Here is a 14,763-nt window from a genome sequence, read left to right on the forward strand (position 1 = left end):
TATTTTTTTTTAGAGCCTATCTCTGTTGCTAACTCAATATATGTTAGTGTAAATTTGTTTCTAGTATTTATATGCATTTATAAGTAGAAAAAAAAGGGTGTTCCACTTTACAGCAATTTCTGCTTTATGGCAGTAGCCTGGAACCTAACCTGCAGTATAAGTGGGGCCCTACTGTATATGAGAATAATATTACATAGTTTTTAAAATACAGGAGGGCTCAGCCACTCAATCTTTTTATGCAATAATTGACATCTATTACAATTATTTCAACCTTATTTTATTTTTTATTAACACATTGGCCATTTCCCACCAAGGTAGGGTGGCCTGAAAAAGAAAAACTTTTACCATCATTCACTCCATCACTGCATTTACACTACAGTTGCACAGGAAACCTCCTTTACCCCCCTCCCTCTAACCTTTCCCAGGCTGACCTCTACCCCGCCTTCCCTCCACTACAGATTGCTGTATAATCCTCCGGGTTTAGCGCTTCCCCCTTGATTATAATAATAATAATAAATAATCCACTACAGATTTATACTCTCTCGAAGTCATTCTATTTTGTTCCTTCGTCTCTACATGTCCAAACCACCTCAACAACCCCTCCTCAGCTCTCTGGATAATAGTTTTGGTAATCCTGCACCCCCTCCTAATTTCTAGACTTTGAATTCTCTGCATTATGTTCATGCCACACATTGCCCTCAGACACGGCATCTCCAATGCCACTGAGATTTTTGTGTCTAGTACTATGCCTATGAGTTCTGTTGCAACCATCAAGAAAGTGTTTCAAGGTAGGATTGATATTAAAAATTTATTGTCTTGTAGTAAAGCATAGTAGTATACTATACTGGTGGTATTACAAGGTTTAAGTCAGGGAAGGTGCCTTGATGCCAGTGAAGGGCTCTTGATCATGGGAATTTAAACTAACCTCCTCCTCCCCACTTCCTTGGATTAAATCTGGTTACCTCCCATTCCTCAGGTGATGTATGACCCCAGTGGGTTTAACACTTCCCCATAAATAAAATAATAAAGAGGTTATACTTTTTATTTCAGTTTAAGTAAAAAGCATTAAACATTTACAAAATGTATTAAAGATTTTCCTTATCTAATTTATGTGGTTTGTTTTGATAACATACATCACATATACTATACTGTACAATCCCCTCAAGGGAGGTGCCTGGATGATGGTGAGGGGTTCTTGGCCCAAGAAATTAAGCTTGTCCTCCTTTTCCTTGGACTGAACCTAAATGCCTCCTATTCCTCCAGGTACTGTATGACCCCTGTGGGTTTAGTGCTCCTCCAATGAAATTAATTTAGGAAGGTGGGCCACCAAAATAGGCAGTTGTTTCTTGTAGTGTCTTGCCTTTAGTCTCTGGAACAAACGCCAGACAAAATATGAAGTTGAGAGCGCTAATGCTGCCAAAGAGCCAGTAGACACCATAGTCATGGATGGCACCCTGAGGAAGTTAAATTCTGAGCTTAAAGAATTGAAATATGATTATATACCTAGCATTATCAAAATACTCAGTTCTCTGAAACAGACTTACTGATCCCTAGTTGTCCTTTTAAAAGCACACTGATATCATGATTGCTGGTACTGCAACATCTCTAGCCATCCTTTACAATGCAAGCACCATACCTATTAACTGGTTTTCTTGAGGCCATTCCCAGATGTTCCCTTGCTCGTACTTTAAGAGCTTGCCAAATTTTAAAAATTACTCGTCTCCACTGCAGGCTAACAATTTTTCTAACACTAGCCATTTCTCACTAAGGTAGGGTGACCTGGGGAGGGGAAGACAAGGGTGAAAGGGAAGTAGTATATACTGTATTTTGTACTGGTAAGATTATTTCATGCAATACAAATCTATAAGAAATAAGCCTGTGGAGTTTACCAGGTAAAGTTTACAGTAGAATTATGGGTAAGATAAAGTAGGATTGCAGAGAGGATTTAGGGAAGGTTAAGGATGTGTAGAATAAGTGTTTACATTGAAGCATGTAAGTGAGCAGTACTTAAGGGTAAAGAGGCGTCACATTTGTGGATTTACAAAAGGCATATTATAGAGTGGAGAGAGAAGCCATGTGGCAGATCTTTCATATCTATGGAATAGGCAGGTTAACCCTTTGACTGTCGCAACCCCCAATCCTGAGGTGTCTCCTGGTGTCGCAAAATTTAAAAAAAAAAAAAAATTATTTTTTCTTATGAAATGATAGAGAATCTTTTCCCGATTGTAATGACACCAAAAAACGAAATTTGATGGAAAACTGACGGAATTATGCTCTCGCGAAGTTAGCGACCTCGGCGCTGTTTACAAATCGGCAATTTCGCCCACTTTCGGCTAATTCCATTGTTCCAGTCGCCCAAACTCATAGCTATTTCTTTAGAACTCCATTTTTTCTATCGAATGAGTACAAGAAACTGCCCATTTACCGATTTCAACTACCTAATAATGTGGTCAGAAATTTGCAATTTGGCCAATTTCACGAAAACTAAAAAATATGACAATTTCAAAATAAGGTCCAGAATGAACAATGCAGACATTCCTGGCTCTAAAATAACATTTTCTTTGCTCATCAGTCATGTCTCCAGGCCCCTCTGATATTACTCTTGCTTTCTATTTTGAATTTTTATTCAAACAAAAAATAGAAGACTTACTATTATGCAGACTACTGCAATACTGTAATTATTATTATTATAATCAAAAAGAAGCGCTAAGCCACAAGGGCTATACAGCGCAATACTGTAATAATTGTATAAATAACATCAACCCATTCATGACTGCATATTAGAATGGCTAGTTGAACATTTATTGGACAATGGCATCATTTGTTTACTTTTGAACATTGGCAAAAATCAAACATTTCCCCTACTTTGAGCTCCATTTCTAGGTTCTTTTTATAGTAAAATCAATCAAAATCACCTCCATTTCTATAATATGTTTTCCATTCTATCAAAGGAGACCAAGAAAACGAGAATACAACCATAAATACTATACGAAAATAGACCACAAAGCCGGCATTTTAATTAAAAAAAACGGTCAGAGTTTTTTTTTCTCATTATGCACTGCGTGCTCCAGGATTTTTTTTATATGGTGCACACAGACCCATTCTGTCACATGTGGGCCTACCAGCTTTCTCCTGCTTGATTTGAAGCCACTAGAATTTATGAGTATATATACGTCAAACACGGTACCTCGTAAGACGTATATAGTATACGGCCGCGACAGTCAAAGGGTTAATAAAAGCAGTTACAAGTTTATGCAGAGTGAGGCTCAGGTTAAAGTATGTAGTAGGGATGTATGATGTTACTATGATTAACATAATTTATAGATGGGATTATAAAGAAGTGAATGCTAGGGCATTGGGAAGAGGTGTGGCATTAAAGGATGTTGGATCTTGTACAAATTGGGAGTTATTACAGTTGCTCTTTGCTGATGACATTTCTTTTTGAGGATTTGCCCTTACAGGTTTACTGCTTAATTTCATATTATTAATACCTTGGGAGATTCTAGAGCCAAACTGCAAAATGTTGGTGGATGAATTTGGGAGGGTACATAAAAGAAAAAATTGAAAGTGAACATAGAAAAATAGCAAGGCAATGAGGGCAACAAAAAGTCTAGGAAATGATGGATTAAATATCAGACTGGATGAAGGGGATGCTCGTTAGATATTTGGGAGTGGACATGGGTCTATGAAAGATGAGACTGAATGAAGGGAAATAAAAAGGTGGGTGGTCTGTCAAAGCATCCCTGAAAAGAGAATGGACCAGAGTATGGTGGTTCTAATACTTCTACATGGGTGTAAGTCATGGGTTTTTAATGCAGTGAGGGGGAAGCTAGAGGCAGTGGAGATGTCATGTTTGAGAGCAATGTGTGTTATGAACATTGTGCAAAGAATTTGGATTGTAGAAATTAAAGTGATATGGGGTCACCAAGGGTACAATTTTGAGGGGTTGTTGAGGTAGCCTGAACCTGTAGCAAGAATGAGAGATAGTAATGACAAACATAGTGTTATAAATCAGGAGTGTAAGGTAGGGTGGGTAGGGGTCATCCCATGAATGGTCAGAGGGAGATGGGTAAAGGAGGTTTCTGAGTGTTAGTAGTTTGAGTATCCAGTAGGCTTGTGTGAATGTGTTAACCCTTTCGGTGTCAGTCCCGTTACATCACTGCTTAGAAGCCAGTGTCGGTCCCATAGTATGACACCATGAGCTCAGCTCGCTCAGGTAAGCTATGAGTGATAAATCTGGGCCTATGCAGTAAATGTACACCATATAAAAAAAAAATCCTGCAGCACGCCGTACATAATGAAAAAAACTGGAACCGTGTTTTTGGTCTAAAACAGCGAATTTGGGGTGTATTTTCACATGGTTTCTATGGTTGTATTCTCAGTTTCTTGGTCTCAATTGATAGAATGGAAGATATATTACAGAAATAGAGATGATTTTGATTAGTTTCAGGACTAAAAGTGGTTTGAAAAATGCTCAAAGTAGCATAAATGTTCGATTTCTGCAGATATTCCAGAGTACATAAATGATGTCACTTTTCCAATACACGCCCGACTGGCCAGTCTAATACACATTTAGGAATGCACTGACATTATACAATTACTACAATAATGCAGTAGTCTGCACAACAGTAAATCTTCTATTTTTTGTGTGAATAAAAATTCAAGAGGGGCCTGAAGATGTGACTAAGGAACAGAGGAAATGTTTTAGTGCCATGAATGTCTACATTGTTTATTCTGGACTATTCTCAAATTGGCAGTTGCTGAATTTTGTATGAAACTGGCCAAATTACCGGTTTCTCGTATTCAACTGATAGAATGGAAGGAATACTAGTGAAACAACTATGACTTTGGTGGACCGGAACAATGGAACTGTCAAAAATAGAGCACAAAGTGGCCGAAATCATTGATGCACAAATATCACCAAGAACCACTAACTTTGCGATAGCATAGCATAACTTCATAAGTTTTCCATCAAATTTCATACTTTTGGTTTCATTACCTTCGGAAAAAGATTCTCTAATAATTTCATAAGATAAAATAATTTTTTTTTAATTCTTCAACCCTGAGAGAAAGTTTGAGAGCAGGGGATCTTGACACTGAAAGGGTTAAGAATGAATGGAGATACACAGTTTTTAGCAGACATGCTGATGGAGCATAATAGCATGACAGGATTCAGGGGAAGCCAGTTAAATGGACTTGAATCCTGGAGGTGGGAAGAGTAGTGCTTGCACTCTGGAGGAGTGGCAATGTTGCAATCAAGAGGGTAATCTGAACTGTGATATCAACATACTTCTGGCAAGACAGTGATTGAATGAATGATGTTGAATGTATTTCTTTGGGTCACCTTGCCTTGGTTGGAGATGTCCTTTGAAGTAAAAAAAATTACAAATGTTTGTATGCAAGTGTACCATAACCTAATTGTCGTGATCATTAATTTCTTTGAAGTTTAACTGTACTGTGCAGTGTTGTATGACCCTTGGAGGTTTAGCACTAAGTTTTCATTACCATATTTTGTGGCTTTTAAGACTTGTTTTAGTTTCAATGGCTCGGCATTGAACGTAATTGGGAGAGCTACAGCCCACCCCAAACTTATAGCTCCTGTCACTGACCTTCAGTTTATAGGACGCAGGGTGGCATTTGGAGACATTTTATGGAAAAAAAAAAGTGTCTCATAAGCCGCGAAATATGGTAAAAATAACTGTACTGTAAGCCCTTAAGATAAATGTACTGTAATTTCACCTGAAGTGGTTCAAAAGTGAAGGTGACGATGAAGACACAGGTCCAGTTGATAGTGGTAGCTAGGCTGCCAGCGGCCTCCTTCACGTTGGGGTAGAACAGCTCGCCTGGGTAGCAATAAACGCTCAGAACCAATATACACTTAACAATGAAGTATACTCATGGCATACCTACCATAATAATTATTACAGAAATGAAAACTGTCTTAAGCAAAGCTGCCAATTTTTAAATACCAAAAAAGTATATCTGTTTTAAATAATCTATGGTATGTATATCTTCTCCAGTATATTATTATTTAAATATAATATGCACATAAAAACAGTGAAAAATAAAGAAGGAAATCTCTTGAGTGTTCATACACATCTTCAGAACTGGAAAGAGAACCACACTGTAAACAGATTAAATGCTTGAATGAAAATTAGCAAGGATGGCCCTGACAAGGGCCAGTATTCTCTATTTAGTTAACTATGTAATTACCTAAACCTTAAAAACAAGGCATATGGGTCTACTGCAAAGGCCCCCTTAAGGAAAATTCCTTGATGCCAGTGGGGTCTCTTGATCCAAGGAATCAGATGACTTCCCCTTCCTTGGACTGAACTCAATTGCTGCTCATTCTCCTGGCACTGTATGACCCCTATGGGTTTAGGGCTCTCCTCTTGAATGTAATAATAATACAGAAGAGCTTTAATGAAACTAATGCACATTAAATTTACAATAGGATGTACAAATCACATAAATGTACATAAAAATCTGAAGATGTCCTGAAGAACCCCCGGTTTACATACATTTATTAAAATATGAACAAAATAATGCACACAGGACAAAAATAGCTGGGTTCATAGGCATACTGTAGTTCTTTTTTAATTAAAGCCCAAACATGCACTGAACTTCCAAGCCAAGATTTCCTACTGCATGGTACCATGTACGTATTAGGATTTCTAGCATGGTCAGAAACTGTTTGAATCTTGGTTCTGGCAGGTATGTACATGTGTGTGTAAAGTAGGACCGTGTATCTGCGGGGGATACGTTCCAAGGACCTGCCATGGATACCAAAACCATGGATAGTAGCAAACTCTATATGTAAGTCAAGTCCTATACATACCTATTATAAAGTTTAATAAATTTTGCACTGATAGGAAGCACTTCACGGCTTCTCTTAGGCTTTGAAGAACTGCCAGCTTTTCTACTTTTGTGCTTTGGGGCCATTATTAAGCAAAATTAAGAGGTATTTTTGGGCCACAGTAAACCATGGATAACTGAAACCGTGCATACTGACTCAGTCGATATGGGGGTTCTACTGTACATCTTTCAACAAAATGGCCATATCCCACCAAGGCAGGGTAACCCAAAAAAGAAAAACACTTTCACCATCATTCACACATAATCACTGTCTTTGCAGAGGCACTCAGATATGACAGTTTAGGTGTTACTCCAAACAGTTAATACCCCAAACCTCTCCTTTAAAGTGCAGGCATTGTATTTTCCACCTCCAGGACTCGAGTCCAGCTAACTGATTTCCCTGAATCCTTTCACAAAATATTACCCTGCTCACACTCCCAGCTAGTCAGGTTCCAAAAACCATTGGTCTCCATTTACTCCTATTTAACACACATACACACACACACACACACACACACATGCCTGCTGTATGTCCAGGTCCCTGGCACACAAACCTCTTTTACCCCCTCCATCCTTTCCTAGGACAACCCCTACCCCTCCACTACAGTTTTAAACACCCTCCAAGTCATTCTATTTTGCTCCATCCTCTCTAAATGACCAAACCACTTCAATAACCCCTCTGAACAGAGTGCAACGGACAAGTGAAGTAATAGCAGCAGCAACACCTACAGCAAGAGACGTTCTTCAGCCTCCTGAGCGCTTGGATGTCGTGTCCACAGCTGGGGGCGACTCCAAAAGGATCCTGTAGTGCTTGCTGCCTTTGCACCTCCGGACACTGTCTGCTGCTATGCAGCTGCCACACCCTTCGAGCCCAGTGTGGGAGGGGTGTGTGGAAGCACAAGGTGCCTAGCTTTGCCCTCTGAGCCCTGTGGGGGTGGGGAATGGGACTAGGCCTGGGGACAGCTAGTCCCATAAGACGAGGAGGTACTTGTACCTCCTCCCATGGCAGACACTGGTCTGAGACACTCCCTTGACAGGGAGCCAAGGCTGGGCCACCACTTGGAAAAGGCCTGGGCCAGGCAATTATACCAGCAAACCTACTACAGTAATACAGCCCTCTGAATAATACTTGTAACTCCACACCTAATTTCCACACTACGAATTCTCTGCATAATATTTACACCACACATTGCCCTTAGACACAACATCTCCACTGCCTTCAGCCTCCTCCTCGCTGCAACATTCACAGTGCATGCTTCACACCCATATAAGTGTTCGTACCACTATACTCTCATACATTCTCTTCTTTGCCTCCATGAATAATGTTTTTTGTCTCCACAGACACCTCAATGCACCACTCGCCTTTTTTCCTTCAATTCTATGGTTAACTTCGTCCTTCATAAACCCCTCTGCTGACATATCTACTCCCAAATATCTGAATGCATTCACTTCTTCCATACTCCCTCCAATGTGATATCCAATTTTTCTTTACCTAACTCGTTTGATACTCTCATCACCTTACTCTTATATATGTTCACTTTCAACTTTCTTTACACACCCTCCCAAACTTGTCCACTAACCTTTCAACTTCTCTTTAGAATCTCTCAAAAGCACAGTATCATCAGCAAAAAGTAAATGTGTCGACTCCCATTTTGTATTCGATTCCCCATAATTTAATCCCACCCCTCTCCCCAACACCCTAGCATTTACTTCTTTTACAACTCCATCTAAAAATATGTTAAACAACCATGGTGACATTACACATCCCTGTCTAAGGCCTACTTTTACTGGAAAGTAATCTCCCTCTCTTCTACACACCCTAACCTGAGCCTCACTATCCTCATAAAAACTCTTTACAGCATTTAGTAACTTACTACCTATTCCATATATGTACTTGCAACATCTGCCACATTGCTCCCCTATCCACTCTATCATATGCCTTTTCTAAATCCATAGATGCAATGAAAACTTCCCTACCTTTATCTAAATACTGTTCACATATATGCTTCAATTTAAACACTTGATCTACACATCCCCTACCCACTCTAAAACCTCCTTGCTCATCCGCAATCCTACATTCTGTCTTACCTCTAATTCTTTCAATAATAACCTTACCATACACTTTTCCTGGTATACTCAGTACACTAATTCCTCTATAATTTTTACAATCTCTTTTGTCCCCCTTCCCTTTATATAAAGGAACTATACATGCTCTCTGCCAATGCTTAGGTATCTTCCCCTCTTTCATACATTTATTAAACAAAAATACCAACCACTCCAACACTATCTCCTGCTACTTTAAACATTTCTGTCATGATCCTATCAGTTCCAGCTGCTTTACCCCCTTTCATTCTACCTAATGCCTCACACACCTCCCCCCTCCCCCACACTCACATCCAGCTCTTCTTCACTCCTAAAAGATGTTATACCTCCCTGACCAATGCATGAAATTAATGACTCCCTCTCTTCATCAACATTTAACAGCTCCTCAAAATATTCCTGCCATCTTCCCAATACCTCCAACTCCCCTATTCTGTTTTTAACTGTCAAATCTTTTTGTTTCTTAGGCTTTCTTTACCTATTTATCTCACTCCAAATTTTTTTCTTATTCTCAGCAAAATTTGTTGAGAGTGCCTCACCCACTCTATCATTTGCTCTCATTTGGCACTCCCTCACCACTCTCTTCACACAGTTACATGATTACAAGTATGTAATTGTCAATTTTGCTCTTATCTATTACCTGTCTTACTTTAAACAACATGAAGGGCTACTGGCTCAAGGAATTGGCCCTACCCTTCCCTCCAGTACATCAGACTTGATTACTTCCCATTCTCCGTGTGCTGTATCACCTCTGCAGGTTAAGCATATTCCTATGAATGTAATAATTATCCATAAACAGGATTGTGTTTTCTATACTTCTCTCAAGAGAGGTGCCATGATGCTGGTGAGAGGGTCTTGAGCCTAGAAACTTGAATTATCCTCCCATGGATCAAACCTAATTGCTTCCCATCCCCAAGGTGGTGTATGACCTCTATAGGTTTAGCACTTTCCTCAAATTAAAATTAAACAAAAATATTTTTATTTATACTAACCCATCATAATCCAAGGGATGGGGCCATACCCGATGGAGAAAGCAGTTATGAACACTATGAGGGAGGTAAGTGGCATCCAGCTCAGATTATTTACTACCCACTCCTCATCATGAGTTTTCACATAGAAAAACACACCTAGGCAAACTGCATTCACAGGAAGAGACAAGCAAAGGTTACTACATCACAAAAATTTAAATAATAGTTCCTAACACATTATTTCAGTTTATACCACATCTGTTGTCTCCTACCAAGGTACAGTGTAGAATATAATATAGAACCAGTCATACAAGCATGTCCAAATTATGGCATTAACAGGTTACTGCTATTCAAATGTGAAAGAAAAGATAACATTGAGAAGAGTAGAAGATAGCTTTTGCAACTAATTTTAACTTGATAAATTATTTGAGTAAATTTTTTTATAAAATCATGAAATATTGTTACATAATTTTTTTTAACACATTAGCCATTTTCCACTGAGGCAGGGCAACTTAAAAAAAGAATTGCTTTCATCATCAATCATTCCATCACTGTTTTGCCAGAGGTGTGCCAATATTAGTTCAAAAACTGCAACATATTTCCACCCCTCCTTCAGAGTGCAGGCAATGTACCTCCCACCTCCAGGACTTGAGTCCAACTAACCAGTTTCCCTGAATCCCTTCATGTTACTTTGTTCACGCCTCAACTGCACATCGTCATAAAAACCACTTATCTCCACTCACTCCTATCTAACATACTTGCTGGAAGTCCAAGCCCCTTGCACACAAAACCTCCTTAACCCCCTCCTTCCAATCTTTCCTAGGATGACCCCTACCCCATCTTCCTTCCACTACAGGTTTATATGTCCTCAAAGTCATTCTATTTGGGTCCATCCTTTCTAAATGTTATTTGCTACATGAATAGCACTCAGAAATAATGCTACATGTATACTCATGCATTTTAACTGGACACTAGTTTACTTTTTTGAAAAAACTGACCACAACATAACATAAAACAATTTGTACATTCACATAACTAAGAATGTGTGTGTGTGTGTGTGTGCGCACGTTGTACTCACTTATGGAAAAGGACATAACACCAGCAGAGAGGGAGAGGAGGAGCTTCCTCCCAGCACGGTCAATGAGTAGTGTGGAGGCAGCAGTTGCTAAAACCTGCACGACTCCCACTACTATGGTGCTCATGTCATCTGATAACTGGCTCCCAGAATCCTGACAAAATACTTTTTTTTATAAAATCTGTCATCAAACAATATTTCCTTAACTACTGTACTGAAAGAATGTAGAATCTGTTGAACATTCTAATCAGACAATACTTAAAAAAAAAAATATATATCAAGAAATTTTAACCCTTAAACTGTCCAAACGAAGATCTACGTATGCGTGTGTAGTGCTCTGACCTTGATTTTTTCCTTGAGAAAGCATGTAAAAAAATGTAGATCTACATTCGGAGCACTATGTGAGCAAACATAGATCTACGTTTGGACAGTTTAAGGGTTAAGTATTATACAGCAATTCCCCCATATCTGCAGGGGATACATTCCAAAACCTACCGCAGATGCCCAAAACCATGGATAGTAATGAACCCTATATATAAGTCATTTTTTTTACATACATATGATAAAGTTTATTTGATAAATTATGCACAACAAGTCTAAATCACTTCATGCTTCTCTTAAGTTTTAAAAAACTGACAGTACCACTACTTTTATGCTTTGGGGGCCATTATTAAGAAAAATTAAGGGTTATTTTTGTGTCACAGTAAACCGTGGATAACTGAAGCCTGTGGAAACTGAATCCATGGATACGGGGGTTCTGCTGTATATTTCTTTCTTTCAACACACCGGCCGTATCCCACCGAGGCGGGGTGGCCCAAAAGGAAAAACAAAAGTTTCTCCTTTTACATTTAGTAATATATACAGCAGAAGGGGTTACTAGCCCCTTGCTCCCGGCATTTTAGTCGCCTCTTACGGAGGAAGAATTATGTTCCACTTCCCCATGGAGATAAGAAGAAATAAACAAGAACAAGAACTAGAAACAAAATAGAAGAAAACCCAGAGGGGTGTGTATATATATGCTTGTACATGTATGTGTAGTGTTACCTAAGTGTAAGTAGAAGTAGCAAGACATACCTGAAATCTTGCATGTTCATGAGACAGAAAAATGGACACCAGCAATCCTACCATCATGTAAAACAATTACAGGCTTTCGTTTTACACTCACTTGGCAGGACGGTAGTACCTCCCTGGGTGGTTGCTGTCTACCAACCTACTACCTAGGTCTGCTGTATATAAAAAATACAAATATTTAAATTGTCAGGAACAGTTACACCAAGATTAGTGTTAGCTTGTTACTACCTTCTATAACTAAGCCAACAAGAATCTCTTAAAACAAGTGCCTCATTGCTTGACCATATCTGGACCAACATATCTCCACTGTATGCAGGTAAAATCTCAGACAACACTACAGACCACTACCCCACCTTTATCATAACCAACTTATGTAAATTGCCTCAAGACTCAAGAAAGATCTCATTTTGCCTGCATGATGAGCCATCAATAAATAATTTAATATTAGCACTAGGTGACATTGGTTGGCAGAAAGAGCTAGCTGACAGCAATAATACTGACAAAGATGTCAAAACATTTTTACCTAAAACCCAAAGCCTCTATAACATGCATTGTCCAATCAAAACAAAGCAGATCACAACAAAGAGACTAAACAGCCCATGGCTAACAAATAGTATCCTCAAATCCATTAGTAAAAATGTATTACAAAAATAGATTTACTGAAATAAGATGTGATATGAAGAGGATCTGGCAAACCCTTTCCAAAATTTTGGGCTCTAGAAAACTGTCTAGAAACAGAGAGATAAACTTAACTAAACCAGATGAACCTCACATACAGCCTATAGACATGGCCAACAAATTTAATGTCTTCTTCTCTACTGTAGGATCAAAGCTGGCAAGCAAAATTCCTAGTTCAAATACCCAGCCAAAAGACTACCTCACTGGCAACTACCCAAATACAGTGGACCCCCGGTTAACGATATTTTTTCATTCCAGAAGTATGTTCAGGTGCCAGTACTGACCGAATTTGTTCCCATGAGGAATATTGTGAAGTAGATTAGTCCATTTCAGACCCCCAAACATACACGTACAAACGCACTTACATAAATACACTTACATAATTGGTCGCATTGGGAGGTGATCGTTAAGCGGGGGTCCACTGTACTCTATATCTAGCTCCAACTAATTCTAGTGAAGTCTCACTCATTGTTAAATCATTAAAAAACAAAGCAGGAGATCTAGATAATTTGCCACCATTCATATATAAAAAAGCTGCTCATAAGCTGTCACCCACCATTGCAACACTTTTTAACATATCTGTAGAGTGCTCAACCTTCCCATCCATATTCAAGACAACAAGGGTTACTCCAATCCTCAAAGAAGGTGATCCAACTGAACTGAACAACTATAGACCTATATCAAACTTGCCCTTACTTTCTAAAATATTAAAAAAAAATAATACACAAGCAATTTTATTCCTACCATACATCCAACAACATATTTAACCCCCTGCCAGTTTGGGTTTAGACCAATAAAAAGTATGAATGATGCTATTATACAAATGCTTGAACTAATATATACAGCCCTCAATAAATATGAATATCCTCTGGGGTTCTTCATTGACCTACAAAAGCATTTGATACAGTGGACTACAATCTCCTGCACCTAAAACTAAATCAATATGGCATCAAAGGACATTCCTTCGATTAACTGAAATCTTATCTTAACGATAGACACCAGTATGTGTTTGCAAGTGGAGTCAACTCTGCTATCCAGCCTGTAGCTGTCAGAGTGCCCCAGGGTAGTGTCCTAGGCCCACTCCTCTTTCTCATCTACAATAATGATCTCTCCAATGCATCCCAACTCCTTAAACCAGTTCTATTTGCAGATGACACTACTTATGTCTACTCCCACTCAAACCCAGCTATACTGAGCAGCACTGTAAATCAATGAGCTGCTAAAATTACATACAGTGGATCCCCGGTTAACGATATTTTTTCATTCCAGAAGTATGTTCAGGTGCCAGTACTGACCGAATTTGTTCCCATAAGGAATATTGTGAAGTAGATTAGTCCATTTCAGACCCCCAAACATACACGTACAAACGCACTTACACAAATACACTTACATAATTGGTCGCATTGGGAGGTGATCGTTAAGCGGGGGTCCACTGTACTTGGATAATGACCAATAAACTCACTCTCAACATAGACAAAACATACTTCATTCTCAGGACTGGATTAAGAAGTCTCCGGGCCCTAGGCTATTCAGATTGGCGGGGCCCCTTTGAGTTACGGGTAAGCGAAGAGACTCCTTCCAGCTTGGGGGTGGGGGGGGGGGCGGTGTGAGCCTGTTTAAGGTCTAATTAAATACATTCTGGCTATTTAGATCAAATTTAATAGGGAAAGTACATCAAGACAACCAAAACCATTTACCAACAGCCATTATAACTATCTTGTTAAATCATGCATTTTCAAATTTAAATTCAAATTCGAAGTTTATTCTCTATAAGGATTACAATGCTGAGTTTACAGAATTTGGTTATTGTGTGGTTTACATGTAGTAAAATAATGATTACAGAGTGTACCACTAGAACACCTAGCATGGCTAGGCATTTCGGGCAGACTTAGTTTATTCTTAATTTTAAAATATTACAAATTATGAGGTAAGTTGGTATTATGACTAAGTGACTAAATACTAGTTTGTGAGTTTAGCAATGTGAATGCTTTTGTTTTGGCACAGTACATAGTTTCA

The 14,763-nt window shown here is 38.9% G+C and overlaps 1 protein-coding gene across 9 annotated transcripts in view; it reads right to left on the bottom strand.

The window, feature by feature from the left end:
• Positions 1-1,028: 1,028 nt before the first annotated feature.
• LOC128692308 (facilitated trehalose transporter Tret1) overlaps positions 1,029-14,763 on the bottom strand; it is a 72,484-nt gene continuing 58,749 nt past the window's right edge. For 7 of the 9 annotated variants that reach the window (XM_053781386.2, XM_053781387.2, XM_053781390.2 and 4 more), the window contains exons 7-10: positions 11,002-11,152; positions 9,948-10,091; positions 5,740-5,843; positions 1,029-1,454 (exon numbers count right to left, since the gene is read on the bottom strand). In XM_053781386.2, the coding sequence (XP_053637361.1) occupies positions 1,311-1,454; positions 5,740-5,843; positions 9,948-10,091; positions 11,002-11,152 (543 nt within the window). In that variant the 3' untranslated portion in view covers positions 1,029-1,310. Of the gene's footprint in view, positions 1,455-1,514; positions 1,780-5,739; positions 5,844-9,947; positions 10,092-11,001; positions 11,153-14,763 lie in introns of those variants that run through there. The other 2 variants (XM_053781392.2, XM_053781393.1) reach the window with 2 other exon arrangements.

The sequence above is a fragment of the Cherax quadricarinatus genome, chromosome 53, assembly GCF_038502225.1.
Source record: "Cherax quadricarinatus isolate ZL_2023a chromosome 53, ASM3850222v1, whole genome shotgun sequence".
In the NCBI taxonomy this organism is placed as follows: Eukaryota; Metazoa; Arthropoda; class Malacostraca; order Decapoda; family Parastacidae; genus Cherax; species Cherax quadricarinatus.